General features: G+C 35.9%; 1 protein-coding gene across 1 annotated transcript; it reads right to left on the bottom strand.

Moving 5' to 3' along the window:
* Positions 1-16,541, bottom strand: LOC140135792 (GLIPR1-like protein 1). Its single transcript, XM_072157411.1, has 7 exons — positions 16,194-16,541; positions 12,172-12,408; positions 9,838-9,962; positions 8,509-8,603; positions 7,080-7,169; positions 5,353-5,456; positions 1-2,772 (listed from the first exon to the last, which is right to left on the bottom strand). Exons 1-6 carry the CDS (start codon positions 16,494-16,496, stop codon positions 5,374-5,376), a joined length of 933 nt encoding a protein of 310 aa, XP_072013512.1. The 5' UTR covers positions 16,497-16,541; the 3' UTR covers positions 1-2,772; positions 5,353-5,373.
* Between the last annotated feature and the right edge of the window lie 11,247 nt (positions 16,542-27,788).

Consider the following 27,788-nt stretch of genomic DNA (forward strand, 5'->3'; position numbering starts at 1 on the left):
TCCATGATAAGCATGGTAAGTATAATATATTGCACTTACGCTCCTATCAAAGCAACCAATAAGAAAAGCGTTAAGAAAAGTACGCGAAGTGTATTGATTTTGTATAATGGCACTCCGTGTAAAAATATACGCAGTGCTTTCGCACGTGTTCTCGTCGCGTAGGATTGATTCATTTTTTGAGCGTATTGATGCATTTATATTTGATTCTATTTTCCACCATTTTTAGTGATAATCACGTTTTCCCCCTCGTGTATGAAATAGAATAATAAATGCGTATCACTAAATGTTTGAGAAATTGCACAAAATAATGCACTTGTCCTGAGAAGTTGATGCGTCTTATGCACTCCCCTTTCGGGGCTCGTGCATTAAACGCATCAACATCTCAGTACGCGTACATTATTTTGTAAAATTTCACTCCCCACAAGTGATACGCGTTTATTAAACTGTTATTGGTTTTTCCAGATTGTGACGTCTAAACTTTGACGCTGCAGTAGCCTACAGTCACCTTATTTCTATTTTCGGCAAGCTTGCATAAATGTTGGCAACAGGCTTATTTTCGGCAAGCTTGCATAAATGTTGGCAACAGGCTTATTTTTATTATTTAGAGAATAAAAGATAGGATTTAGTCTTTTGCCTATCCAATATCGTGTCAAAATGGATGGAATGGCCATGCAAAAGACATAATCTTAATATATCCGTTTAGTAGTTTGTGTGAGCCTTTTAAGGCTACTCGAAAAATTCGGAGCAGCCCATCATCGTTGGATGAGCGTTTGTTTTGATGTGGATCACAATAAAGTCAAGGGCAGGAAAAATGTGCATACTCACTGTGACCTTTTTGGCAAATAACAGTGATATAACATCCAATATAATAATCTTGTCATTTTCAAGGAATACATAACTGCTCAAAGATAGTATTAAATAGTCTAAAGTCGATGTTACGGATTTGAAGTAATTTTAAACCAAACTTAAAAGTATTTTTCACAGTGCTTAATTGTTTTGTTTTGTATTGTTTTGTTGCTTCAGAAAGTGGACGTTTCTGCTCCTGTGTCACTTCCTGAGCCGCTTGGTTAGGAAAATAATTACTATAGTCTGTCTCGTCTCGCAGTGGCAGATTCGAATCGCGCGCGCTAACCTAATCCCGTATACTCACGCGTAGAAGGGCGATTTATCCGTATGCTGGCACGGCGGCGCAACCGCGTAAACGCACTGATTCGAATCGGCTACTGTGAAATCCAACATGGTATTACTCTCAACTTGAGACGAGACAGACTATAGACGCTATTCTAAGATGATAGTACGATCGCAGGACGAGATTTTGCTCACAGAAAAATTCCCAACATCCATCTGTAGCTGAAACTCGACTGGTGGATCATTTGAAGGAGCTTTACATGTAGTCTTCAGGACTTCTTATCGATGAAAGATCTTGAAAACCGTCAGAATTAGATTATTATATGCCTATACTATAATGTTAAATATAATTCGTTTTGCTGTCGAGACAAACTTCAACATTAAGCTATTATTTGGAAACATTTTCCTAGTTTTCATGTCGATGGGGGAGGGGCCGTACCCATATGACGCTACAGCACTGTGTCATACGTCTGTGTGACGCATTCTTTGCTTTCAAATGTACATACACATATGTCCGGGAATCGAACATAGGAGCAATAAGTACAGTTTGTACATTTGCTGTAAAATAAAATCAATATAATAAATACTGAGAGCTTTGCGCAGGCTTTATTGATTATTTAGCTAGATCTTCAAGAAGAACACGCCCTCATTTTGTTTGGTAGGAGGTAAAAATGTGGGTTTATACTTAGAAAACTGTTAATCTACTTACGATATGTAATCCAAACTATCAGTATTTCAAAGTGCCAATTTTGATGGAGAAAATGAGGTTGTTGATCTTTTAAAGCCATATTGTAACAGTTCTGAGCCGAACAACCGAGGTAAAGCAAAAAAAAAATGGAATTTACTACCAGCGCCGATGTCGCCAATACGTGTCAATCCCTCGGTCGTACTACAGCACGATCCTTTGATGTGTGTATGTCGTCCCGCACGCCTTGCTAATTGACAGTAATTATTGTACGTACTGTGTTATGAACATCGCATACGCGTTCGACTACATTTTGTAATATTTCCATCGTAATAATTCAAAGACAAAACTACAGCACATGGAGTCTTGCTTTTGCAGGGTATGTTGATTTAATAACGTACATTTTAATCGTGTAAACAACAAAATTTTGCAAAATATTAGGGGCATCCTCCTCAACAAATGTTACAATATGGCTTGAAGGAAAACAAGAAAAAACATACAATTTGATGCAAGTAAGCCCTATGATAGTATTCTACAGCCTGTCTTAGGGAAGCCTGTCTCAAAAAATTGTGCAAGTAAAAAGCCCCCTCTTTGGCAATTAGAAAATACTGTTGTGACATGATGCTTACATCAACGTCAAGGGCGCAGTCTTAGCTCTCGAATGCCGTCCGTTGATGTAAGCATCATGTCACAACAGTATTTTCTAATTGCCAAAGATAGCGCTTTCCACTTGCACATTTTTTTTTAGACAGGCTGTATAATGTCATTTAATATTAAATTTAACAATTTGATCATCATTCGAATCTCATCCACGTTCTTTCTTGACATGTTTGTAACATGTAGTCAAATATTATTTATTATCTTCATTCTGCATGTATATACGTTTCATCAAGATGTCTCTTCGTGTTTGCTACTGTTATATCCATTTTTTGTCGCCGTCGTTTTCATTCCGTCTTTTCCTGAAAAACAAAATATGCTAACAACTGTAAATAGTATTAATTTATATTTATGGACACTAGCGGGATACCCGCGCTTCGCGCGGTCCCCGCTAGTGAGTAAATGGGAGCGTTCACTATAACAGGAAGAATTACTGAACAGGTAGAATCCATTGAAAAGGTACATTTTATTTATGCAAATCTGTCTCTTCTTACATTTCCTTTCTTTTTTTCTTGTGATTTTCCGTTTCCATGTTAGGCCTATTTATTTATTTAACCCCATCCCCATTATTTTCGAAATCTGTTATTTCTTACATTTCCCTTTTAGCTTCTCTTTTTTTTATTTGCTGCTTGCGATTTCCCGTTTCCATGTTTTTTTATTTAATTCTGTTCTCATTATTTTAGCTTCTTTTTTTCTTATATTTCCTGAATAGATTCTTTCCTTCTTTGTTTCGTTCCCGTTTCATTTAGTTACTTTAACCCGTTGGCCTATAATTCGTACCTCTTTTGTCATTTTAATTCTGTGATATTATCATGTCCACTGGTCTCTGTCTCGCAAGTCGCGTGGCTCTGCGCCGTTTACGCGCGCATTGGCGTAGTGCGCATTACGCACGCGGCGCTGACGCGCTGCCTACCAGCTGCAGTTTTTCATAACAAAAAACCCGTTTTTACCCATATTTTCACTGTTTTTGCAGCCAATTCTTGACCGATTTCAACCAAATAAAGTCGAGGCAATTTCCCGTATATTCCTCGATCTCCCGTATGAATTTGGCGACATTTGGATCGAAACTGACGGAGCCTTTTACATAAACCACATACATACATACAACATTTCCCTATTTATAGTAAGATGCATTCCTTTGGGGTAGAGTATCAAGGGGACCTGACTTCAAGTTTAATAAATGAAGGATTATGACCATGATTTTGTTTTGCTTTTGAGGGTGGGGAGGGCTCGATCATCTACATGTAGTGACCTTGCCATTATTGTTATCGTACATTTTTCTTAATAACTGACGGAAGACGTTTTTAAAAATGAAAGACGATGCCATTCTCATATTTAAACTATGGCAAACTGCATCCAATTTCATCAATCAATACTGGTTCGATCATAATAGAATTATTACATGTACACCATAAAGAGCAGTGTTCAGTTTATTTACAAATTTGAGAGAGATTGCGACGTTCCTTACGCCTTGCGCGGTACGTTCGTTCATACGGGCGTTTTATTTGAGAGAGATTGCGATGCTCCATACGCCTAGCGCAGTACGTTCGTTCATACGGGCGTCCATACGTGCGTACATACCGCTAGTCTCGGTTCTAAGCTTATCTTGGTTCCCGATTGTGGTTGCCAAAAACCAAATATTTAGCCGTATATTAGAGACCAAAACTGTAAATTTCAACGTCCTCCACGTGCACTATACACGTGGAAATTTATTTCAAAGATGCAAATCACGATCTTTTTTTGCACAGCCGATTTCGCACGCATTTCAATGGACTAGTATGTATGTACCGCACATATGAAGTTAAATTGTCACACCTCCCTGGTACTTTGTTATAATGATTTCCTACAAACAAGGTGTGTCATATTAATAGTTCGACTTTCTTCCGCATGTTCAATACCCTTGACTCAAAGTTGACTATCTTTAAATTTAATGCATCATACTGCAGTTACTGTCCGTTTTCCTATACACAACACACAGTGCTCTTACCATTGACGCGTGACCTCTACAAATAGCGTATGTTAGAAGTATGGGGATTTGCCTAGATAACGTCGCTGTGTGAAAATAACCGGCCAATATTAAAAGTACTCTTCTAAAATTCTAGAAAATATAGTTTTGTAACATGTCCTAAATTTTTAGCTAATTTAGATGTTTGGAAATATTCGTACTTTGGTGTTTTAGTGTATGTTATAGGTAATAGTACATTGCCTAGTTAACGTCGCTGTGTGAAAAATAACCGGCCAATATTAAAAGTACTCTTCTAAAATTTCTAGAAAATATAGTTTTGTAACATGTCCTAAATTTTTAGCTTATTTAGATGTTTGGAAATATTCGTACTTTGGTGTTTTAGGAAGGATATGTAAACGACAGATAACACCAAAAAATATGAAGAAATTATTTCCAACCCGTGTTAAGTCTGCAAACCACCGTGCTACTCATTTTCAAGAACGCTGGTTAACAATAAGCAGCGTTTTGTCTCATTTCGTAAACAAAAGCTCACACAGATTGTTCTCTAGCGTTCGCTTTATAATCTTTCACCCAACTGAAACTATATAATACCTTTATACATGTAAAGCAGAAACATATGGTGTGTGTATTTAACCAGAGAAGATATGATTTAATCAGTTGAGCTGTTTTCAATGAGTGTTATCTTGGTTTAATATCTTTTAATGGGGTTTAAGTCCTGCAAAGGTCGTGGTGAATTCTACTGTAGACATGACTGCATCATGTTTTCTGCGTTAATTTCATATGTGCAGAATTTCCAATACTGGCTAAAATTGACGACCTCGCTCCGTCACAGTAGAGTTGTTTTAAATAGTTAAACGGACGTGCAATTACGGCGTATGGGAATCACAACCTCTCTATTACTATAGTGGATAATTACCTCAGTTCTCCATCAGATAGCCTATATCGCAACAAGGATGGCTATAATTAAGCAGAAGGTGACAATGCTTGCCGCCCCCATACGCTTTAGTCCTGAAGATTCATCTGGCTCACCAAAAGAAGAAGAAGAAGAAGAAGAAGAAGAAATGAAGAAGAAGAAGAAGAGGAAGAGGAGGAGGAGGAGGAAGAAGAAGAAGTACAAGAAGAAGAAGAAGTAGTAGAAGAAGAAGGCGAAGAAGAAGAAGATGATGAAGAAGAAGAAGACAAAGGAGGAGGAGGAGGAGGAAGAGAAGGCAAACGGAGACAATTAAATATAGTTAAAGTAAAAGTTATGGCTATAGAGCTTACAAAGGTTCAGAGACAAGCTTTGCATTCTTATGTACAATAGGCTGATTCTGTGAACAAAAAAGATACTGTGATTTTATTTTTTAACGGGGCACCCTCTAATTTTGTTCTGTTAGTGAAAAATATCCATGTAAAATTTTATCACTTTTGAATAAAGTTTAGTGAGTGCTATCGGACTTTAAATTTTGCATGTGAAGTCAGAATCAACCAATTGTACGTACAATGTTTCTATAAAGCTGTCACCTCTGACATCAATCTGGACACATTCCAATCACAAGCAGAGGGTGTTTGTGGATACGAATGCAATAAAGCAAATAAATCTTTTAAAATGAATATATCTCTTAGATTTAAGACAATTGATCCTGGCACATGTCTGCTCAAACTATACAAGTAAGGCCCGGTTCAAGCGTCGAACATTCAATGTAACAAGTGTGACAATCTATTAAAACATTACATAATTTTCAATTCTAGACTTTACAATGCCAACAGCTATCACATTAATATAATTTATATGTTTTAGCTATTTTTAACTTAGATTTTCTTATCTTTATTAAATTTTTCATCTTTTTCTGCCTTTTTATGGTAATTTTATTCTATAAACTGTATATTTGTGAGCAAATTGAGGGCGCTATTTACATATATTTTAAATTTCATTTAGCCCAATAACGTGTTATTCCTTTCATTTCATGCAGGCTGTGATGGAAGCGATATCGCCAATTTTGAGGTCGCCATTGGATTAACACATAATCATGAAATCGTCACAAACAATTCTAAATTTCTTATGTCGTGTCCAGAGGATGTTTAAAGACATTCCCACAACCCAATGGGGTTTCTGACCTTGTATGTCTGGCTTTTGTACACATATGGTACAGTTGATCATGCCTTGCATTGGAATTGTGTGCAAATATCTTGTGTTTTCATCCTATTATTTAACATTCATAACATCGAGACTTAGGAATAAAATTAATGCAGCGGGACAATATGAATGTTTCCTGTAAGAAAATCCAATATCAGTCCTAAGTCTCAACTATTAGCTCGTTGGCTGCAGTTTTAAAATGACCATTTTGTGTGTGTGGCAATGGGGACTTTGCCTTTAAAATTAGGTTATATTGATCAAATTTCCCAATCATAGTGCATTGTAGGAATGCCTTTAAGCCTCCTCTGGTCGTGTCAAAGCAAATTGACCAATTCAGCATCTAGTGGTAGGCCTTATTTGTCAAAAATTTCGCGCGAATGTTTTCAAGAATGGAGGGACGTCTAAGATATTCTCGGGTGGGGGTGGGGGGAGTAGGGCGCCAATTTTGTTTCTTGCCCCGGGCGCTACCAACCCTAGTTACGACACTGACCAGGGCTTTTGGATGTTAGTAGTAGTATTGGACATACCAGTAGTAGTATTGGACATGTTGGATGTACTCTCAGGTAAAGGTGTGCTAGTAGACTCTGAACCATCCGTAGGCATGGTAGGATTCTCAGCTGTTATGAAAAAATGAAAGAGTGGGTAAAACACTGGGAGATTGCTTGCTTAACATGGCTAGAGATCCAATCCAATGAAAGGAGTTCCAAACGACTCTTGTTAGGCAGATCTGAAGATCAAAAATCAAAGTTAGTGCTTCAGCAGGGACAGGGGTGAAAGTGACGGTTTCATTTCTATTGTTAAATTAAAAGATATGATTTAAAATTTGCATTATGAACATTTTCATAACAGGATCGATATGCCTAAATTTGTTCTTCGGACTTTCGGGAGCAAGGAAGACTCAGCTGAGCCAAATTGCAGATTCAATTTTAAAGCTCTCAGTGCCAAACACTTCCTGTTACCATTATAATCATGATTATGAAATGTCAAACCTGAGGAGCACCGTGACTAGCTGTCTTGTATCTTGTAATAAAGAAGAAACATTATGTCAAGTTTAGAAGAGCATTTATATGTCAAGTTTAGTATCAATGTAGTCTACTGTAGTAGACCAGTTTAATTTATCATTCCCTAAATTAATCTCTCTGAACTGGAAAACTCATCATTCCTGTTCTGATTCAACAGCTCAGATTTTCTCTGGGTAGGGCAGTCACTGAAGATGTGATGTGTTTCGTCATAGATTTTAAATGGTTTCATGCATGGAAACTTATGAATTGTTTATCAAAAAAAAAAAAAAAAAAGGAATGCAGCGCAGTCTAGTATCAATGTAAAAGCATATTCTTATGAGTTATGGTCATTGAAAATGGTAGCGCAACTTTGAAGGCATTATGCGATACTTCGTCAATCAACTCACTTTTCAGCAAACACCCCATTACTATCATCAAGATGTACATTTCTTGTACATCTATTAAACTGTCTTATCCTGAATATGGTGAGTACATTATGTTAAAGCCATATTACAACATTTGCTGAGGAAGACGCCCTCGCTGAATTTTAAAATTCCTTTTTTACACGATTAAATTATACTTTATTAAACCAATATACCCTGCAAAGATAATGACTCTAGGTGCTGTAATTTTGTCAGCTTTATTATTACGATGGAATTATTAGTCGAACGCATACACTATGTTCATAACACACATTTTTTTTGCTTTGCCGTAGTTGTTCGGCTCAAAAATAAAAGGGAATATATGTACTTCCATGATCTGACAGTAAAAGCTAACATTTTATGGCAAAGAAATGCTAATCTATTTTGTTTGAAAATGTTACAATATGGCTTTAATGTGACCAGCGGTTTAACCATTTTCGACGTTTGCTCACAAAACTAACATAAGTTAAACAATATATCGTATTATAGGGCCTAGAAACATTAGGATATCATTATATTATTTGAAAGCTTACCATCACACGTCTTGTTACGACATACAGCCGACTCCGATTGACATGCTGAACAACTGACTCCAGTTTGGTAAGGTCGGCTCCCTCCCATGTTGCCACTACAAATGAAATTGAGATGTGGGGAAAATAGGGAGAAAAAATCAATCAAAACATTAGAAAAATTGACATATATATCAAAAATGCATAACTTTGTGACAATGTAGCCTATGCCAGAGATGTGTGGATTTCAACACTGAGTACCCTATCAGATAGCCTATTAATCGTTGGTATTTCAGAATGTGGTCTGATTGGATCAGATCAGGTCACATTATATTTATCTCTCTATTGACTCCGGTCCCCGGGGTCACTCCCATTGTGGCCTGTACACCATCCGCGATAATCAACTTTTGAAAAGCACCTTAAACAAGGATTTAACCCTTGGCTAAAACGACACCCTAAACGGTCATTTCCGCGTATTTAGAAATTGCAATTTTGCTACCTTTCATGTTTTTGACACCCTAAACGCGATACGCGCGTATCGTGCCTACCCACGAGAAACGACCCTTTTTAGGCGTTTTCATTATCGCGGATGGTGTACAGGCCACAATGGGAGTGACCCGCCGGGCTCCGGTCTCATAATAGTACGAGTCTGTTTTCTGATGTTTTTTGCGTCTCGGTAATAAATTATACTAATATTGCATTAATTGCTTTTAGTTTATCTTGTATTAGTTTATACCACTCGTCATTAGCAATACTCGGCTCAATTCGACCAATCTCTTCCACGTATGTGATGCAGCATATCAAAAGTTTGAATTTTGCGGCAAAGTGTTTTTCAAGATATAGGTTAGACAGAAAAAGAATACTAAAAATTATAAGAATTTGAGATGCTTTTTCACTTATAAGATATGGATGCCTTGATCAATTTGAATAAATGAGATGTCATTCTAAATCTTGCAAAATGCTTTCAAAGCAGAAATACTGAACTCAAAATTGACTTCACCTGCAAAGTCCCCCCGTTTGATGTACTGTATCACATATAATATTAACAAATGGGTCAACCAGGGGAGTATTAAGAACACCTTCACCCAATCTAAACAATGCAAAAAAAAGAAAAAGGCCAACATAACTTAAAAACAAGTAGTGTTTGGAGTTGGAGCTGAAAATTCTGAAGTGCCTTTTCAAAACCAGTCACTTATAAAATTCCCTTATGAGAGCATAGGTAAGTAAATCCAAGGACATTGGGCATTTCAGGAATGTAGTACTGATCGTACTAAAATATAATCTGACATTTCAGAAATGTCCTATAGTACTTCAAGCACTCAATATAGAGACGTGGAAATTTATGTAGCTTACGCTGGTGAATATTGACAGGCAAATATGAAACCGGATCCACCATCATCTGGATTGCCATCTAGATCTATGGTATTAAAACAATACGCTCTACCACATCCGAGTTCCTTAGAAGTCCCCCATACGAGCTTTATTGATCGAGAGAAAAAAATAAAAAAATAAATTTTATATAAATCAAACTTAATATAAAATAATGTTGAGATTAATACATATTATATACTCTCTTACTTTTATCAGAAAGTGCACAATGATTCAGCTTAGCAGTTGTACTGTTTACTTTAGTGATAAGGCTGAGCATATAGACGAATCCAACGAGCCAAGTCATGGTAATTTGGTCGGCCATATTTGGGTACCCGCATGCACCAAACAGGTGTTGTGAGTACCCAATTGGGTGGATTAAACCCGCTTAAAATTCGATGTTAGATTCTTTGTGTTGTAAACTGTCATCATTCTTTTGTCTACGTGTTACACGGGTGATAGAATGAAGTTTATAATACCCTTCAAGGCCGCAATCATCCCACATTTTAGGTGGGATAGTTGGGTACCCGTCGCGGCTAATGGCTGCCATTGAGGAGCAGGAATGCGTGAAATTGGATTCGTCTATAGACGAATCCAAATACACGCATTCCTACACCTGACTAGCAGCCTTTAGTTGGGTCCCGTCGGCTACAATGCATCCAAAATGTGAAATGATTCGGCCTTGGCGGAAATTTTAAACTGCATTCCATCACCCGTTTTACACCTTCCGCGAAAACACAGGTAGACAAAAGAATGATTTAAGTTAAGAACACAATACAGTTCCAACAGTTGTGCAAATAAAAGCCGCCTTACACCTAGAGAAGGTCGAGGAGGATTAATAGAATAATACAATAGAGATAATTCCGCAGGTAATCCCGTCGCATCTATTCATAGATGTACAAATGGATGAACAATGGATGAATAGATGCGACAGGATTACCTCTATTGTACATATTATTCTATTAATCCTCCTCGTCTTTGCATCTTCTCCAGGTGTTAGGCGGCTTTTATTTGCACAATCGGGCGCTCAAAACCCCAGGTTGGTGCTAGCGGGAAACCAAAGATGGCACCAACCTGGTGCTTTGAGCGTCCAATTGTGCAAATAAAAGCCGCCGAACACCTAGAGAAGATGCAAGGACGAGGAGGGTTAATAGAATAATAGCTAATAATATATATAATGGAGATAATTCCGCAGGTAATCCCGTCGCATCTATTCATACATATAGTCCTTTTGTTCGCAAGTACATCAATGCATAGATACCGCGTGTAGTTAATCCGATTATTATGTCACTTCAACAGCGAATAGACCATGCTGTGTGTTTTGTCGAAGGGAACTGTATTGTGTTATTCTTTTGTCTGCCTGTGTTTTCGCAGAAGGTGTAAAACGGGTGATGGAATGCAGTTTAAAATTTCCGCCAAGGCCGAATCATTTCACATTTTGAGTGCATTGTAGCCGACGGCTACCCAACTAAAGGCTGCTAGTCAGGTGTAGGAATGCGTGTATTTGGATTCGTCTATAGGAAAAATACACGGGATATTTTCAGGAAGCTGATTTACTCCCTGTTCTTGGGCATGATAAAAGAAACCAGTTACATTCATGCTTCATAGAATTTGAATACATATCTAGCTAGTAATGCGTTCTGTCAATAATTGGACATTATTGAATATAAGTGTCCATGTATGAGCAGAGTGTGTACGCATCTTATGGTTATTCCTTCATGTAATTTTACACGAAATTAGGGTTATGATTAGGGTCAGTTTAGGGTTGGGATTAGGGTTAGGATTAGGATTAGGGCTAGGATTAGGGTTAGGGTTAGGATTAGGGTTATGATTGGCTTACACGAAATAATTACATGAAGGATCGACCCATCTTATTTAGGCCTTATCTGCATGGGGTAATTCAATATTAGAATATATTTTTAGAGTTTCTGGCTGGCGAGTTATATAGCTTCATTAGATTCACCTTCAATTCAACTGAATTAAATTCATCATGGGTGTGATTACATAGGCCTAGAATGATATAAAATTAGATTAATTGAGCCCATATTTATCGGTCGAGCTATGAGTTTTAAAATATTGGGCGAGACGTAGTCGAGTCCAATATTTTAAAACTCAAAGCGAGACCAATAAATATTGGACGTAAAGCGTCCAATTTTATCATTATTGATTATGTTTTGGATGCAATATTTTTACACACTTGGATTCAGCAAAACATAATAATGTGTCAATCTTGACTGTAATTATACCCCTGATCCGTGAACTGTGTCTATTTCTTTAAAGACTCGTCTTGTTTGTAATACCCCATGCTCCATCACCTACCTGTGTGTAGTGTCCACATACTCCTGTACACTGATTCGCATCGTAATCATAATTGTCCTTCTCATCATGCCACTTCTCCACCGACGAGACCCCGTCTGGTTTGGCGCCACCTGACCATAGATTCTGACCGATAGTAGGAAATTTGCTGCGGATGTCCGTGTGATTTGTAAGCCCATGACCGAAATAACACACAGAGGCCCATAACTCGGCAAGGGTGGCTAAATCATCATTCCATACCTGAGGGGATCGAGTAAACAAGATTCACAAAATTAAATTATTATCATGATCATCTGGTGGACAAGACGTACATCCTAAATATAATATTGTTAATGGTTATACCGACGACTACGACTGGGCTTTGGGTTTCTCCAGATGATAATACAGTATCAGAATCTGGACAAATTTAGTTCAGCATATCTGGACATACATTGCAATCAAGTTAGCTCAATCGATAAGGCGTTCGACTATGGTGCGAGAGGTTGCGGGTTCGAATCCTGGTGGTGCCTAGTACGCGTTCGTAGAAAAATTGAGTTAGCTTGAAACTCGCTGCTAATTTGTCTCGTTGTAACCATGGTAACCCGTACGAAACTCGGGGAGCTGATCCTGGTTGCGAAGGTTATTTCTGAAATGTTTAGGGTGTGCGCTCTTGAAGCAGCAAAGCGGGCAGCAAAGTCCCTGAATTGTTGTTTAATGGTTTATGGAATGATGTGGGGCCGTAGTGGTCAGCGACAACCTGTAAAGTGTGCTGAGTCTTGTGGATCAACGTCTAGGCGTTGTGCCTGTGCGTAGCGAACTATAAATCACTGCGCTTTTTTTGCAACATCCACTAAATAGAGGTTTTCAAGTCAGTTTGTCAATAAAAGTTTTTCTGTATTAACTTGTTTTTCACGCACTTCGTCAACGCACGTATTATTCATCCATGGTTTTGCTATTCTACTGGAGATGATAGATCGAATGTCGTACGTGATTGCGTAAAAACAACGCAATATCGCAATGAAGTATACATTTTAACTTGGAAATGCGACGAGTTGCGTTGAGTTGCGGCAAAAAATAATCGATATATCGGCATCGCAAAGCAACGCATCGCAAATGCGGCGGTAGTATGAACGGACCTTTACGCTTATGCCGTTCTCGTACTCTTTAAAAAAATACTAGTAATGTCACAACACTCTGCAGACCTGTCCTAACTGCTTTTAATTTAAGGTGGTACTACACCCCTCGATAAATTTGTGTCTATTTTTGCATTTTTCTCAAAAACTATAACACAGTGGTAATAAAGTTATGTATATTATAGGGCAAGGAATCCAATTACTACACTGGAATTTCAGTGACCCAAGACAAGCGGTTTGTTATATATGATAAGAAATAAGGTACCGCTAGGATGTACCTCGTTTCCTATCATATATACTGAACCGCTTGTCTTGGGTCACTGAAATTTCAGTGTAGTAATTGGATTCCTTGCCCCAATAATATACACAACTTTGATTACCTTAAGCTATCGTCAGTAGTAATAGTAAAGACACGAATTTGCCATCCTAAAAGAAAATGTGGCGAGACATGCCGTAATTTGCTCGATTCTGGTGCCGGTGTCTATAAAGCTCCTTCATTGATTTACACGGGTAATATTAAAATTGAAATATCTCAAGAACCGAATACCGTACGACGCTGAAACAAACTTTGAAATAAAGCCTTTGCATTTCTCTAGCTGTTTTATGTCATTTGGTGTTTGTTGAATTCTTGTGGTTTTGCTATCAACTGCAGATAGCTCAAATTTAAATGCCCGTTAGTTGTCGTTTTTATCTGCTGAACGAGATAAAGCGATATTTTATAGAATCATGTTATTGGTGTGTTATCTTCTGAAAATCAAATTAAAATTTCAAATCTTGCGACATTTTGGTTTATAATTTTAAATTCATGAGGTTTTTTGTTCAATCTACTGAATAGGTATATAGCTGAAATAAAATGCAGGCCTATGTTGTCATTTTTGTCCCCTGGGCGAGATAGAGTGATATTTTCGAATCGAATTAGGCCTACTGGTGCTATATCAGATATCTACTGAGAATCAAATTATAATTTCAGGTGTTGCGACATTTTGTTTTGGCTTAATTTTAAATTCATGTGTTTTCTTTCTTAACTACTGAAGATAGCTGAAATAAAATGCAGGCCTACCGTATATGTTGTCATTTTTTGTCTCCTGAACGAGATCGATTGATATTTTAGAATTGGTGCTGGTGCTATAATAAATCTATTGATGATTCAAATAAAATTTCAAGCAGTGAAGACTTGCTTTAAACATGTTTATTTAGTGCTTGCTTTTAAAATGTTTATTTTTGATCACCATACTGGAAATTTCTTTGTCTTTAGTAGATAGCACCACTAACAGAGTTCTACAATAATAAGCTATCTCTTTGAGACAAAATGACAACATGCATTTAATTAAGAGTTATCTTCAGTAGATAGGAAAACACGACGTGGATTCAACATAATTATCATGCCTAGCAAAAGAAAATATCATAACACTTAGAAATTTTGCTTTGGTCTTGAATAGATAGCGTCACTATCACAACTCTAAAATCATCAGTCTATTTCGTTCAACAGATAAGAATTAAAAAATGCATTAAATTTAAGCTATTTTCGGTAGATAGCAAATGCGCATGAATTCATTATATCTCAAGAACCGAGTAGGCCTACCGTACGACGCTGAAACAAACTTTGAACTAAAGCTTTTACATTTCTCTATCTGTTTTTTGTCATTTGGTGTTTGTTGAATTCGTGTGATTTTGCTATGAACTGCAGATAGCTCAAATTTAAATGTCCGTTGGTTGTATCTGCTGAACGAGATAAAGCAATATTTTATAGAATCAAGTTACTGTTGCGCTATCTTCTGAAGATCAAATTAAAATGTCAAATGTTGCGATATTTTGTTTTGGTGTTTAAATTTATGTAGTTTTTTGTTCTATCTACTGAATAGGTATATAGCTTAAATAAAATGCAGGCCTATGTTGTCATTTTTCCCCTGCGCGAGATAGAGTGATATTTTCGAATCGAATTAGGCCTACTGGTGCTATATCTACTGAGAATCAAATTAAAATTTCAAGTGTTGCGACATTTTGTTTAATTTTAAAGTCATGTGTTTTCTTTCTTATCTACTGAAGATAGCTGAAATAAAATACAGGCCTATATGTTGTCAATTTTGTCTCCTGAAAGAGATAGATTGATATTTTAGAATTAGGCCTGTTGGTGCTACATCTATCTACTGAAGATCCAAATAAAATAATTTCAAACGCTTGTTTATGCCCGAGGGGCCGCTTGTTACGCCAATCAAACAATTTTTTCATTCAAATTTAAATGCCCGTTGGTTGTCGTTTTTATCTGCTGAACGAGATAAAGCGATATTTTATAGAATCATGTTACTGGTGTTCTTTGTTTGTTTGTTTGTTTGTTTAAACAGTCGCTCCGTGTGGAGACACGCTTGGGTCCTGATGGGGCAGGCTCAAACAAAATGCTCAAGCCAGGCTAAAAAGCCTATATACCAGAACGAAATTCAAATTTGACGATATTTTTGTAAAACGAATTAATCTGCAAGAAATCTTTATGTCACGAGCCAGAGGTTTCCAGTGGTATAAAAATCTCAACTTTTTTTTTTTTTTTTTGGAGGGGGGGGGGGGGGGTTTAGGCTGTGGATCACGAAATGCCCTTTAAATCAACTAATTATATCCAGTTTAAACACATTGTTAAATTTGCACACACGTTGGAACAGAGATATGCAGTTAATACGCTTGTAAGCCTAACGCTACTTGTATCAAACATAGTGCAACATAGTGTAGTCTCGGTCCCAGCCGGCTTGTGCTCCTTCGACCGAGACTAATAACTTCCATGTAGGCCTACTATAACACATAATAATGGCTCCATTCGTAGTCGAGCCATTTCGGTCTAAAACTAATGATTTTTGTGGCCAGCTTTGTTTATGTATTATTTCACCTATTATAAACGAATCCAAAAGTATCAAACAAACACCTTACCATAAACTCCATGTTGCTAGCTTCCGGATTCACAGAGCTTCTGAACTCTAAATGTTTATCAAGAATAGCTTCCTTTTCTGCATCAGTAAATTTATTGACTCTAAGTTCATTGTAAAGGTGTTGGATCTTTGAAACATCTGGTGCTCTTTTGTACCTCAAATGTTCCGCATTCTCTGCAGCTTCTGCATCATTAGACTTGAAGAGAATTGGATCAGAAACCACCGACTTTCTTTCACTTGCAACTAATACTATTGCAATGCATGCAAACAGACCCAATACTGCTGTACTGATATTGGAATCCATGTTGTTTTGACAAATATGCCAATCGAAATGACATTCGTTTTCTTTTCTTAGTGTAAGATTTGGTTGGATTTTCACGCAATGCTGCAAAATAATTTGCCTTTGGTCTTGAAATGGGCTACAGATTCCAAGGCTGCTTTATGCCTCAAAATTATGTGTTATGTGGATTTTAAATTTGCTATAAGCCCTACAACTCCTATCACACACTAAATGGCAATGCCCAAACCACCCCCACCACCACCACTTGCACAGTCAAATCTTTTTTAACTCCTCTGCACTATTTTGAGCAAAAAATAACAACTGTTAATGAAAAATGTACCCCTTCCATTAGCCTGGCAACATTGGTACAGGCAAAAATGACTAAGAGCAGCTAGCAGATCTGCAGTCTTTCGGCGTGGGGTTCATTACACTTCATGGTTTATTGCCAACAATGATAACTAACTAGTAACAGTTGGGTGATTCCTTTTGTCGCTGTGTACTTACTATAATTTTGTTACCGTACTATTTTGACATTTTAAACAAATTTTGATCTTAGCATGTAGTATAATTACACAGGTGTAGGAGGAAGTAAACTGATATTTAGATTCTATAGAAATGCTATAAATAGCGTAACTTGGTACTAATTGTTGTGTCGTCTTTTGTGATAAATAGCATAGACTTTTCAAATCTATAATGAATATCAACTTTTTAACATTGTCATGGTTGAAGTACTCAACCAAGAACCAAGGTAATAAACCATGATAATTTTCTCTTGGAAACATCACCCGAAAATAACATTTAAAAAAACCCACACACACCATACAAAGACCCAACTAAAAGAGTGCTTAACTCAAAAACAAAACTAAATTTGAATGAAAATAAATACATAGGGGGCTGTCTATCTGCTCTGTCCTATAGTGGGACGTCAGTTAATGTGAGACATTAAATAATAAATGCACAGATCACAAAGGATGCATTCCTGAGAAATAGGCCTATATAATAAATGAAGAGGCAAAGCTCAGGAAAACTGGCACTATAATATTAATAAAGGAGAGGAAAAAGTCAGAACCATTCAAATTAGAACAAGCGTGCACTTATGATTTCATGTCGTTGAGTTCACCACCACACAAAGCAGATAGGCCACAACCTCTCTTTATAATTAATTTACTTGGCGTGGCGCATTTACGAGAGAATAAAATTATTACATGTTTAATTTGCCATAAGCATGACAAGCTGCTAAAGCGCATGTTCTGATTTTATTATAGTGCCAATTTGCCTGAGCTGCACTTCTTCATTGACAATAAATACACATGGCTAGATTTGGGAGATTCCAGTTCAAACCCTTGCAATTACCACCAGACATAATTTAAAAACACAAAACGCACACCATTTATATTAATACATATCACTTTATTAAAGCACTTCAGTAGCACAAGGTTAATATCAAGGTGAACATAAAAGAGGTATTATATAAGGGAAGAAACCAAAAGATTGATAAAGCCTTAAAAAGGTACTTAGTTTTATTACAATCCTAACCCTCCTTCCCTAACTATCATTTTGTATAAGACAAATATGAGTAAAATTACTCCCAATGTTCTTATATAGAGTACACAAGAAATAATTGACCTTTTAACCCCATCCCTCCCTAATGAAGCAAGTTGTGTTCATAAGGATTCATCAATCTTTTGGTTTGTTCCCTAATTACATAAGTTAATGTAAGGGAGCACCAAATAGAGTAACAACTTTCTCTCTCGAGACATTAAAATTCTGTAATGGTCTATTTATGGCAAAAGTGTGCAGAGGCATAACCAGCTGTGGGCAGAGTACAACCTTGAAAAACATATTGGACGGAAAGAATGACATTTGATATCAAATCAGCCCCTTTTTGGACCCTGTTTGCCCTGGACACATTTCTCAATTACCAGACTTTTCTTTGTTTGGTATGATCAAGATGATTATATGCCTGAAGCTTATATTAGGCCTAACAAAATGGTTTGATTGGCATTACTCAACATACCCTAAAAGTAGGCCCAACCCTTTTTTTAAAGGGAAAAAAATTAAATTAGATTAAAAAAGAAAAAGAAAAAAAAGTTCCAAGGCCTTAAGGGCTGGGGTATGAACGTTTGGACAGTATTTATTGTGGGACATTGGAGCACATCAGACATATCGAATTGCATTCTGAATACGAAGAATGTCATTCTGATATCAAATAATTTTGATTTTTTGAAATTCGCAATTTAATACACATTTTATGGCAAATCATTAAAAATTGATATTTATGATATTTAACAGTACTTGAAGTAAACTTTATAAATCTGATGATTTATACTTAAAGTGTATGTAGGTGGGATGAAAAGCCGACGATCAATCGAACATTTTGACCTTTCGTATTGAAGATATGGATTTTTTTCCCAAAACACCAAAAAAAATTAGGTCTTTTTTGTGTAAAAATCCATATCTTCAATATGAAAGGTCCAAATTTTCAATTGACCGTCGGCTTTTCCTCCCTGCTACATACACTTTAAGAATATGTCATCAGATTTATATAATTTACTTCGAGGACTGTTATATATCAAAATTTGAAAAATATCAAATTTTTATAATTTGTCATAAAATTTGTATTATATTGTGATTTTCAAAAATGAAAATTATTTGATATCAGAAAGACATGCTTCGATTCAGAATGCAATTCGATAGGTCTGAGGGGCTCTCATGTCCCACAAAAAATACTGTCGAAACGCAATAAGCGCTCATTTTAGATCCCTTAATCAAACGCAATTTACAGTTTCAAAAGTAAAAAAAACCACCCTACCCACCTACCTTAATTTTTTTTGTTACGCCAATCAAACAATTTTTAGACCTTACCTTAATATATTGAGTATTTTTGGTCGTCTTATTTCATTCAGAACTGTACTTTCTTCTCTCTTTCCATCAATGTCCAATGGTCCCTTTTTGTCAAATGTTAAATACTATACATTTATCTGTAGCTTGAACAACATATAGTTTAACAATTCCAATGCTTTGAAGCTTTTTTATGCAAAATTATACATGAAAGACAGGAGTTGAACACAAATATCTCTCTATTCTAGTAAACTGACTTGCATTTTTCAACAATTATTCTCATTTTTTAAACTAAAGTGTGATTTTTCATAATTATGCTAGCAGCTTGTTTTGAATATTCTATGATGCACACATTAACAATGATGTAGTCTTGGTTTCTTTACAAATGATATAGAAATCGTCAGTCAAATTGTGCACTGATGATGTACCATATTCAACCTAATTGGTGCTCCTTCACTAATGAGCACCCCTACAGAATTTTTCAAGTGACCACTGTCTGGGCGTCCCCTTTTCAATGAACCTGTATATCAACTAAATTCAATCAATGTCTGAATAAAATGATCTTTTAAGCCAGAAGTTTTATTGAATGTTTATGGAAGTACATTTCCATTTGTATCTTTCATTTCATAAGCGCCCCTGAAAATGACTACCTTAAAGTTATAATGTACATGTACAATACTTTTAATGAATTTAGTTAATTTTCAACCTGAATTTTAAGTAAAATTAACATAAATATTGAATAAATACAGTACAGCATATGGCAGCAATTGATGAAATAACTTCCTTGCCTTTGCATGATTCACATTTTCTACACTGGGGCAACATCAAGGTGATTTCTAGAAAGGAATACAATCAGCAATAGAAATTTTATAGACATATATACAAATTATAATAGAAAAATACTCTACAAATATCTTTTGGTTTTAAGGCTAGACACACAGTTGGCAGAATACTAGTCAAATCAATTAAAACATGTTGGCAAACTGACTTTTGGGTACTGCATGTTAAATTTGTAGACAACAAATTTAAGGTTGGTCTGAACCCTGGAATTATGAAAACTTTCGGGCCTCATAACTGCTAAATTATTAGTCTAAAGAATATAAAAGTATACATTTTTTGAATGGAAATGACTTGATGAATTCATCTGTGAGGTCCAATTTGGGCCAAAATGCTCATTTTTGGAGAAAATCCCCCAAACCATGTTTTTTTGCCCAGATTTTTTCGTTCAAATTAACAAAAAAATTATTTGGCCAAAAGTTTTTTTTTATTAATTTTTAAAAACTAGATAAAAATATCTAGGGACAGTTTTTTCATTTTTTTGAATTTTGACCAACTTCACCAAAAATATTTGAAATTTGGGTGAAAATCAGGCTTTTTTATGGTTTTTTTGAAAATTGTGCATTTTTTGACAATTTTTGGTGCAAATTTCTCAAAGGTGGTCAAAATTCAAAAAAAAAAAACGGTCCCTAGATATTTTTATCTAGTTTTTAAAAATTAATAAAAAAATTTTTTAGCCAAACAATTTTTTGTTACGTTGCACTGAAAAATCTGGGCCAAAAACCTGGTTTTTGGATTTTCTCCAAAATGAGCATTTTGGCCCAAATTGGACCTCACAGATGAATTCAGCAAGTCATTTCCAGTCTAAAAATGTATACTTTTATATTCTTTAGACTAATAATTTAGCAGTTATGAAGCCCGAAAGTTTCCATAATTCCAGGGTTAAGACCACCCTTAATGAAAGTGCTTTTTACCTTAAGGGGGTACTACACCCCTGGCCAATTTTGTGCCTAATTTTGCATTTTTCTCAAAAAATTATAGGGGCAAAGACTACAGCTACTGCACTGAAAATTCAGCAACTCAAGGCAAGTAGTTATTGATTTATTGATTAAATATTGGGTTTCCCTCATTTTTGACTGTAACTCCACAACTGCTGTCTGTGCTGAAATAAAATTTCCAGTGCAGTAGTTGTAGTCCTTGCCCCTATAATATACATATCTTACTTGTTACCAATGCGCTATAATTTTTGAGAAAAATGCAAAAATAGGCACAAAATTTGCCAGGGGTGTAGTACCCCCTTAAGGGTGGTCTTAACCCAAAAATTATGGAAACTTTCGGGCTTCATAACTGCTAAGTTGTTGGTCTAAAGTATATAAAAGTATACATATTAAAAATGGCAAAGACTTGATTCTGTGAGGTCAAATTTGGGCCAAAATGCTCCTTTTTGGACAAAATCCCCCAAAACAGGTTTTTTTTGCCCAAATTTTTTCGGTCAACGTAACAAAAAATTCTTGTCCAAAAACTTATTTTTAATAACTAGATAAATATATTTAGGAACTGTTTTTTTATTTTTTGAATTTTGACCAATTTCACCACAAAAAATTGAAATTTGGGCAAAAATCAGGCTTTTTTATTATTTTTTTAAACTGAGCATTTTTTTACCATTTTTGGTGCATATTTCTCAAAGTTTGTCAAAATTCTAAAGAAGAAAAAACTATGTTGAACAAAAAAAAATTGGGCAAAAAAACCTGTTTTGGGGGATTTTGTTCAAAAATGAGCATTTTGGCAAGAGGGCATTTTGTGATCCACAGCCTCATCCCTCACTTTTATCCAAAAAAAGTGACTTTTATACCACTGGAAACCTCTGGCTACTGTTTATGTACAAACAATTTCTTGCAGATTAATTTGTTTATAAACTAGAGCAGTTATCGCACCATAGCTGAACCATCGGGCTTCGGTAGTATATGTGACATGATCAAGGGGAATGAGTCACATGTCGACCCTGGTCAAAAATGAGTTTTACACATGTTTCTAAAACGGACATTTAGAGCTTTCAGAAACTGAAAACCCCATGTTGATACACATTTGCTTTGCAAAGTTATGTCAATTTATCAATCGCTGAAAACAATATAAAACAAAAGAATTTTATCACTTCCTTTGCTAATATCTCAAAATCAATATTAGCGACATCCGACTCATTCCCTTGATCATGTCACATATTGTGTTCAAGGATCATTGCATTTAATTTCAGCTCAATTGGAGCATTTTGAAAACTTTGACCCCTTAATGACCTTAAATGAATTTTAAAATATTTGTAACATGTTTAGAATGTCATAAGGATCATTGCATTTAAATATCAGCTCAATTGGAGCATTATTGAAAACTTGACCTTTGACCCCTTAATGACTTTTAAGTTAATGAATATTAAATTATTTTCAACATGTTTAGAATGTCATTTAAGGATCATTGCATTTAAAATTCAGCTCAATTGGAGCATTTTGAAAACTTGACCTTTGACCCAGGGACAGACTTAGGTTTCAGTTTTCTACTGGCCCTCCGGGCCAGTGAAATGGCAAATCTAGTGGCCCTGCAATAAATTTACTGGCCCAGCTTTTTCAATATGTTCTACTGCAAAAAAACCCAACTTTTTTGTCGGTGCTTTTGGGGAAAACACTATATCAATTTTTAATCATTTGTCATCATACAATGCATGTGTATCATAACGCAAATATCAAAAAATCAAAATTATTTGATATTCCTCGTTTTCAAAATGCAATTCGATATATCTGATGTGCTCTCACAAAAAATATGTGGAAACATCACTATCCGAGCCCTTAAGGGATCTAGAATGAGCGCTTATATGCGTTTAGACAGTATTTTTTGTGGGACATGAGAGCACCTCAGACGTGTCGAATTGCATTCTGAATACGAAGCATGTCTTTCTGATATCAAATAATTTTCATTTTTGAAATTCACGATATAATACAAATTTTATGACAAATTATTAATACGAAAGGTCAAAATTTTCAATTGATCGTCGGCTTTTCATCCCGCCTACATACACTTTAAGTATAAATCATCAGATTTATAAAATTACTTCGAGTACTGATATCAAAAATATCAATTTTTAATGATTTGCCATAAAATGTGTATTACATTGCGAATTTCAAAAAATCAAAATTATTTGATATCAGAAGGACATTCTTCGTATTCAGAATGCAATTCGATATGTCTGATGTGTTCTAATGTCCCACAATAAATACTGTCCAAACGTTCATACCCCTTCCCTTAAAGTCAAGCAAACCTTAACATTTTAATTTGTTTTGTACTGAATGTACTCAATGTAGAGAGTGTAGTCACTAACACAAGTTCAGTCAGTAGTCCTGCCTTTTTTAGTTCCAAAAGTTTCAAACTAGGCGGTATTTGCAGTATCGCTATCATCATCAGATATAATTATGTAGCATGGAAGAGCTAAGTAGTACATAGGCCTACTACCATCGTAAAAAGCGGCAGTATATTTCCAACTTGCTAGCAACGCAAGAATAAGAATATATATATTATACAAAAAAAATCATTTAATAAAGATATAAATTTCAAGTGACAGGCAGAGCAGAAAACTGTGTAAATATGACCATCACTGATATCTTGTCTCGTAAGTATTATATCAGGCTCAAAAATCTAGTGGCCGCCGAACTAGCATTGTTGAAGTTTACTGGCCCGACGCAAAATCCACTGGCCCCGGGCCACCGGGCCACTGCTTAAATCCGTCCCTGCTTTGATCCCTTTATGAACCCTTAATGACCATAAATGAATTTTAAAATATTTTAAACATATTTAGAATGTCATAAGGATCATTGCATTTAAATTTCAGCTCAAGTGGACCATTTGGTAAACTTGACCTTTGACCCCTTTATTGACCCCTTAATGACCTTAAATGAATTTTAAAATATTTTAAACATACATATTTAGAATGTCATAAGGATCTTTGCATTCAAATTTCAGCTCAATTGGAGCATTTTCAGTTAAATGACCTTTTTTGACCCCCTGTGACCCCTTGAATGACCTCTGATGTCAGGAAATATTTTTATTATATTCTTTACTCTTTCATTTGACACCACTCGGATGTTACACCTTCGTGGCATTTCAAGATATGTCCATTTCAGACCAAATGGTTAGTTAGTTAGTAAGCTAGTAAGTAACTTACACTAATATAGGCTGATACCATTCTATAGTTCAGCAAAAATATTGTCAAATTTTAATTACATTATGTTCTGGTGTACCAGAATTACAACAATGGCCTATGGAGCAGTGTAATACACATAACATGCATTACTCACAAACGGAATCAACTAAAATTTTTGGAATACACTTTTTTCGTGGATATCTACAGAAAAGTGTCATAAAAAGAAGATGCTAGGATCACAAAATTCTCCTTTTGAAGCTTACTTTATAACATAGGGTGCTAAGTTGTCAGTAACAAACAAGCCATACAACTCACAACCCCTTGTCTCTTTTACAGCTTAAACTTAGAATATAGTATTAGTAATCATATTTGTTGTTGCACATAGATAAATAGAATAGAAACACTTTGGTGATGTTTAAAACAAGGTGAATACACATAAGTACAGATTTCAACATATAATATAATCTAAAGCACACAAGTTGAAAGTCTTTATCATAAACTCTATTACACAGAAATGGAATTCATATTAATTTGATCTTTGGTCTCGTTCATCAATTTTGCAGTGACTAGTTTTCTCCATATACACCCATAGAACTCATAACCAATGGGGAATCAACCATATTGGAATGTTACTCATGAGGATGAAAAGAGTGTACCTCCAGCATTTTTCGGCAAAGGCTGAAATTGACTGAAACTTGTCACCGCATGATTACAAAGTGTTGCGCATATTGCATTAAGTGTTATATATAGCATACGTATTATCAAAATTTAAATGAGCATGACACCTTATACAGAGATAACATACACTACAAGATTCCTATTGTGGCCGCCTGCATGGATACACTGTCACCAAGGTACCTGACTGGTACACACCGAGTACCAGTGCAGTACCTCTGCTGGTATGTCCTGTGCAGTAGCCGCACTGGTACTGTGTAGGATCTGTGTGTACCAGTCAGGTACCTTGGCAATGGGGCACCTGTGCAGGCGGCCACAAAAGGAATCCTGTAGTAATATACTTCACATTGAGGTTTGCTGGGTGCTTTGAACCAATCAGCCGGCCTGGAAAAAATTGGCAAATTGGCAATCTCCTTGCCAGGAAATTTGGTCATTTGGAGGAAATTTTGCTTTTTAGATAAAGAAATACATAAGAAATGGTGGGAAATCTTGCTAAGTTGGAGGGATCTCTCTTGCTGGGAAATAAACATATTTTCCAGGCCTGCCAATAAGCACAACCAATTATACATGTTTAACATCAGAGTTTGCCCAGTGCTTTCAACAAAACAATCTGCAGATACACTATATGTCCTCCATGAGTGCACACAAGCATGGGAGTCCAAAAAATCCCAGTCTATTTCAATTTAAAATAGGAAGCATAGGGCCTTACACTATGCCCTTTTCAAAATACTAAATCTAGGAGAGTAAGGGACTTCCCATCACCACATGTATGTGATGCAGCACATAAAAAAAGGGGGGGGGGACTTTGCAGGTGAAGTCAATTTTGAGTTAAGTATTTCTGCTTTGAAAGCATCTTGCAAGTTTTAAAATGACCCCACATGTTAAAATTTATCAAGGCATTCATATTTTATAAGTAAAAAGCATCCCAAATTCTTATTATTTTCCCCTATTTTTCTGTCTACTTTAATCTATCCAGTTGAAAAGCAATTTGCCGCAAAGTCCCCCCGTGATGTGCTGCATCACAAATCTCTATGGCATATCCACCATACTGGATTGTTAAACATAGGAACTAAAATCAGTATCTCCTACATTTATTCAGCAATAGCTGAACTGAATTTGAAAGATATTAACATATTCAAAAATAACACACACTTTTGAAAAGTATGTGAATATACAATTACAAAATAACAAATCATCAGAATTACTTCTATAAATCTATACATGAGAGCACAACTTTGGCAGTTTAATTGGGTAAATATATAGTAATCAAGGCTTGGTTGTATGTTGCATTCTGTCATGTCTGATATTTCACTCATGTCATTCAAAAAACATATTTTTAAATTCTTTTAATGTTGAAATGTATTTTAAAATTCTTATAATGTTGATGTTACATGAAATATATTTTCTGAGGAATGATGTATCCAACATCTATGTAATCTCTTTTGGATCAGTAACGTTATTTGGCCCTTTTTTCATTACAAACCCAGAAATGAAATGAAATTGTACCCATTTCAGCGGGTGAAAGACAATATTTTGGTCATGGTATAGAGTGTATGCAATAAACCCAAGCGGAACGAGAGTTGCTAAGTAACCGCTACCCGAACCATAAACACATGCATGATCAGACAACAAGTGTTCAATTTCCCCATAGCTTCCCACGTTGTACACATGTCAGTCGAATTTGGCGGTGTTGGTTTGTTTGTCCTCCAAGTTATAGCATTGTTCACTTTGTGTTGAACATTGTACGTGGGCCTCACTGTAATAACTCAAAGATAACTGTGATCATCATTTCAAGAGGTCACTCTCCCGATTAAGCTAAACAACCTATGTGGAGGAATTTTATGCATGAGCAATCACATCAATGACGTAGTAATGAATACCCTCTATACTTGCTTTGAAAAATTAAACAATTGTAGTTAGATAGTCTCTATACCAGAAGTGGCATGTCTAATTAATTAAGAATTTATAGAAAATTATAATTTTTGCTAAAATTTGTGGTTTTCAAGAAAGATTCACATTTTAAAGCTTATATTTCTCAAAATATCTATATTACCCATAGTCTCTTCTTGCTGTAAAGCCCAAGCCTGATACTCTCTGTAATCAGGGACCTCATGATGAAGAGCAAACCCTTTGGAATTGACATCCAGGCAGGTTACTTGAATACTGGTCCCACTTTTTTCTTAACCTGCATTGGATTTGGTCCTGCACATTTTAAACCTATATGTGACATGATCAAGGGGGAATGAATCACATGTCGGCAATTTTCAATTAGAAGTTTTTTCCATCATTTTCTGGCAGTTTATGAATGCTACAGTTTGATGCAAACCCCATCAAAATCGGACATCTGGTTACCGAGTTATGAGCAATTTATCAATGCCTGAAAACAATACAAAACAAAAGAATTTGAACACTGTTTTTGCCAATATCTCAAAAACAATATTAGCGACATCCGATTCATTCCTCTTGATCATGTCACATATGCTGCTTTCTGAAGTTAGCAAACCGGGCTTGGACTCCATTTTGCTTTTTATCAGTATAATGACAAGATTAATATGTTAATCTTTTCACTCATTATAGTTTAAGCTAGATATTTTTGTATATAATTTCACAAGCTGACATTTTGTTGTTTTGTTTTCTAGGTATCTGCTATTCACCTACAAAGCAATCTTCTTTCATTTTTGAGACTAAAAACAAACTGACACTGTCCAAGTTTGACCCAGATGGCTACACTTTGGTTCACATCAAGTTTGTCAAGGCTGTCAACTCTTCCGATTGCTTGGCGTGAGATATTGTCAAACAGGGGCGTATCAGGACGGAAATATTGTTGGCTGACTAAACAT

Source organism: Amphiura filiformis, chromosome 16 (genome assembly GCF_039555335.1).
Source record: "Amphiura filiformis chromosome 16, Afil_fr2py, whole genome shotgun sequence".
NCBI classification, from domain to species: Eukaryota; Metazoa; Echinodermata; class Ophiuroidea; order Amphilepidida; family Amphiuridae; genus Amphiura; species Amphiura filiformis.

Excerpts from the sequence above, each read along its gene's own strand:
- LOC140135792 (XM_072157411.1), bottom strand. The coding sequence starts at position 16,496 with ATGGATTCCAATATCAGTACAGCAGTATTGGGTCTGTTTGCATGCATT. Across the intron at positions 9,963-12,171 it reads TATGTGGACACTACACACAG|CTCGTATGGGGGACTTCTAA; the intron begins GTAGGTGATGGA and ends CGATCAATAAAG. Across the intron at positions 5,457-7,079 it reads CATGTCCAATACTACTACTG|ATGAATCTTCAGGACTAAAG; the intron begins GTATGTCCAATA and ends TTGGTGAGCCAG.